This window comes from Aptenodytes patagonicus, chromosome Z, assembly GCF_965638725.1.
Source record: "Aptenodytes patagonicus chromosome Z, bAptPat1.pri.cur, whole genome shotgun sequence".
Lineage (NCBI taxonomy): Eukaryota > Metazoa > Chordata > Aves > Sphenisciformes > Spheniscidae > Aptenodytes > Aptenodytes patagonicus.
Window position 1 is genome coordinate 72247622 of NC_134982.1, and position 2713 is coordinate 72250334.

The 2713-nt window shown below is 67.3% G+C and overlaps 1 protein-coding gene across 1 annotated transcript; it reads right to left on the reverse strand.

Moving 5' to 3' along the window:
• Positions 1 to 2237, reverse strand: LOC143172962 (cyclin-dependent kinase 4 inhibitor B-like). The gene is made up of 2 exons (XM_076362880.1): positions 2097 to 2237; positions 1 to 569 (listed from the first exon to the last, which is right to left on the reverse strand). Exons 1-2 carry the CDS (start codon positions 2235 to 2237, stop codon positions 306 to 308), a joined length of 405 nt encoding a protein of 134 aa, XP_076218995.1. The 3' UTR covers positions 1 to 305.
• Between the last annotated feature and the right edge of the window lie 476 nt (positions 2238 to 2713).

A 2713-nucleotide genomic window follows, 5' to 3' on the forward strand; every position in this document is an offset into this window, starting at 1 on the left:
TGTCAAAACACGAAGGGTTTATTGTGCTATCTCTGTGCGGGGGCTTTCCTTCATATTTATTTCTCTTCACAGTGTTTGGACTCTTGCGTGAAAAAAGGGGGGCGTGGGGTTTCAAGTGCAAGGTAACATACAGACACGTGCAAAGTATAGCATACAAAACGGTACATATTCCGCTGGTCCTTCGTGCATCCGAGCGGGGAGACGCGGTCTGGGGAATATTTACAACGCGTGAGCGCTGCTCGACTTCGTGTCTCCCGAGGCGGGTGCGAGCAATAACTTAGGGGAGGGGATGGCCCAGGAGGAGGCTAGGCGCGGGGCGGCGGGTGGCGCAGGTAGCGGCCCACCGGTCCGTGCGGGCCCCCCGCCGCCACGTCGAGGGGGAGGCGGCCGCGGCCGTCGGGCAGGTCGAGGCGCGCCCCGGCGCGGTGCAGCGCCGCCAGCGTCTCCAGGAAGCCGGCGCGGGCCGCGTCGTGGGCCGGGAGGCAGCCGGTGCGCGGGTCGGGGCGGTTGGGGTCGGCTCCGCGCTGCAGCAGCAGCTCGGCCACCCGCGGGCTGCCCAGCATCATCACCTGCGGGGAGAGACAGCGTCAGCGCCGCGCCCGCCCCGCTCAGGCTCTCTCGTTCAGCTGCGCAGGAGCGGGGATCTCCCGCGGAAAGGAGCGGAAAATCCGCGGCCGAGGCCTAGAGATTAGCTCCGGAGGCGCCACGAACGGCGGTGAGCCCGGACCCGGCGGGAGCGTTGCGCAGCCGGGGGAAACCGTTCTTTTCCGTGCCGCGGGACACGGCGGGGCAGGTGGGGCAGAGTGGCGCGGGAGCCCCGTCGGGGCCGGGGCGTGCGCGTCCTCACCGGGGCTGCTCAGCGACAGGAGCCGGCAGGGGGGCGGCAGGCGCGTGGCGGAGGGACCGGGGGAAGGGGATCGCCCTTCTCCCGGCGCACCCCCGCAGCAACCGAGGGCAAGTCCCGAGCCGCTTTGCAACCGCCACCGCGGAACCGTGCCGGTGGAGCGGCTCCCGGGGACTGCCGCCGCCCCGCTCTCACCCGGGACGCTTTTCCAGGAGGTCCTTGGCAAGGTGACACTCGTGTGCAGGGAACCTGCCCTCCCTGCAGCGCGGCGCCCGCGCTTCCCTCGCCCTCAAGAGAGATTGAAAACGCGATTTTAGCCTGACTGCTCCCCCCCCCCCCCCCGCCCCATGCAGCACCAAAATGCCCGGGAGCCCTCCCCCTCGGGCTCGCCGTTTTCTAAGCTACGTTTCCCCCCGCGCACCCGGTAGTGGGTTCAGCGCGCGGGCTAAGTCCCTGCTGCGCAAAGGTGCAGAAAAAAACATGTCGGAGGACGGCAACAGATATGTGTTTCGAGTGAAATGCCGCACCGACATTTTGTTGGAGAGAGTTTCGCAAGCACTGGCCGTAAAAGTTAAACATAGCTTCTCAGATTATTCCAGCTTCGTTTTATTTTGAAAAGTTAAGAATCAACTGGCTAGAACTACCTCGGAAATTAACTCAGCTTTATAAATCTAGTATCTACTGCTCCTCCGGGCACTGCATCTATATGTTCACGCGACTGTGAAATGTGGGCAGACAGGCCCACTGGGACTGCTAGCTGTGTACCTGCAGGGTCTGCTGGGCAAGGCTATTGCACCCACCTGTTTCTGCTCGTAACGGTCAGTGAATATATCGTGAAAATCAGTGAATACACTTCTTTTCATGGGAGAGGAGAGGAAAAATACTAACAGACGTATGGAGCAGAATGACAAAAGGGTAATCCTTTTTGAAAAGGTGACTCGTTACTTTTTATTGCATGTTTATTGCGAGATGAGCATTAAAGTTCTCGGTTTTGAGTCATCCTATCTCAGTTGGTTAAAATAAAGCCAAGGGTTGCTAAGACTAAAACCTCTCTGTTGCGGCCGTCGTAGACTTTCGCCTTTCCAGAAAGGCGAGAGGAACCGCTGCGCCGCGCCGCTTCGACAGCAGCCGAGCGCAGCCGTCGAGGGCGGCCGGCCCCGGGAGGCTGCCCCGGGGCTGCCGCCGCCGCTCCTCGGGCACGGAGGGGCCGCTGCCACCGCCTCGCCGCCCGCACCCCCCCCGGCCTCCCTACCTGGATGGGGGTCCGGCCGTAGGAGTTGACGGCGTTGGGGTCCGCCGCGCCGTCCAGCAGCTCCCTCAGGCGCTGCAGGTCGCCGCGGGCGGCGGCGTTGGCCAGCTCGTCCGCCGCCGTGCCGCCCGTCCGCCGCGCCATGCCCCTGCCCGCCCCGGCCTCACGCCCGCCGGCGGCCGGGCGCCGCGGAGCGCTGCAGCCGCCGCTCGGCCACCCCGCGCTGCCCGGGGCTGGCGGCGATCCCGGCCCGCGGGGGGCGCCCTGCCCATGGGAGCGCCCGGCCTCGCCGCTCCGCGTCCCCGGCAGCCGTCGGCACCCCGGGCAGCGCAGCACGCCCCGGCCCCGGCCCCGGCCCCGGTCCCGGCCCGGAGGTGCCTGCGCGGCGCTGTCGCCGGGGACGCCTCCACCTGTGAGGACGCGGCGGAGCGTCCCGCCGCTTGTTTTCTCCGCACAGCTGGTGCCGCTCCGCCCCGGCCCGGCCCCGCGGGCCCCGCCTCGCCCGCGCGCCGATGTCACCGTCACGGCGGCGGAGCGCAGCGACCGCGGCCGGTCCCCGGCCTTGCCCCGGCGGGGCGGGGCGGGGCGCCCTGCGCTGCCCTCTGAGGGCCCGGAGGGCC

Bases quoted from the DNA above. Each gene is read 5' to 3' on its own strand.
- LOC143172962 (XM_076362880.1), bottom strand. From the start codon at position 2,237: ATGGCGCGGCGGACGGGCGGCACGGCGGCGGACGAGCTGGCCAACGCC. The intron at 570-2,096 runs GTAGGGAGGCCG...CTCTCCCCGCAG, and splicing joins ACGGCCGGACCCCCATCCAG to GTGATGATGCTGGGCAGCCC.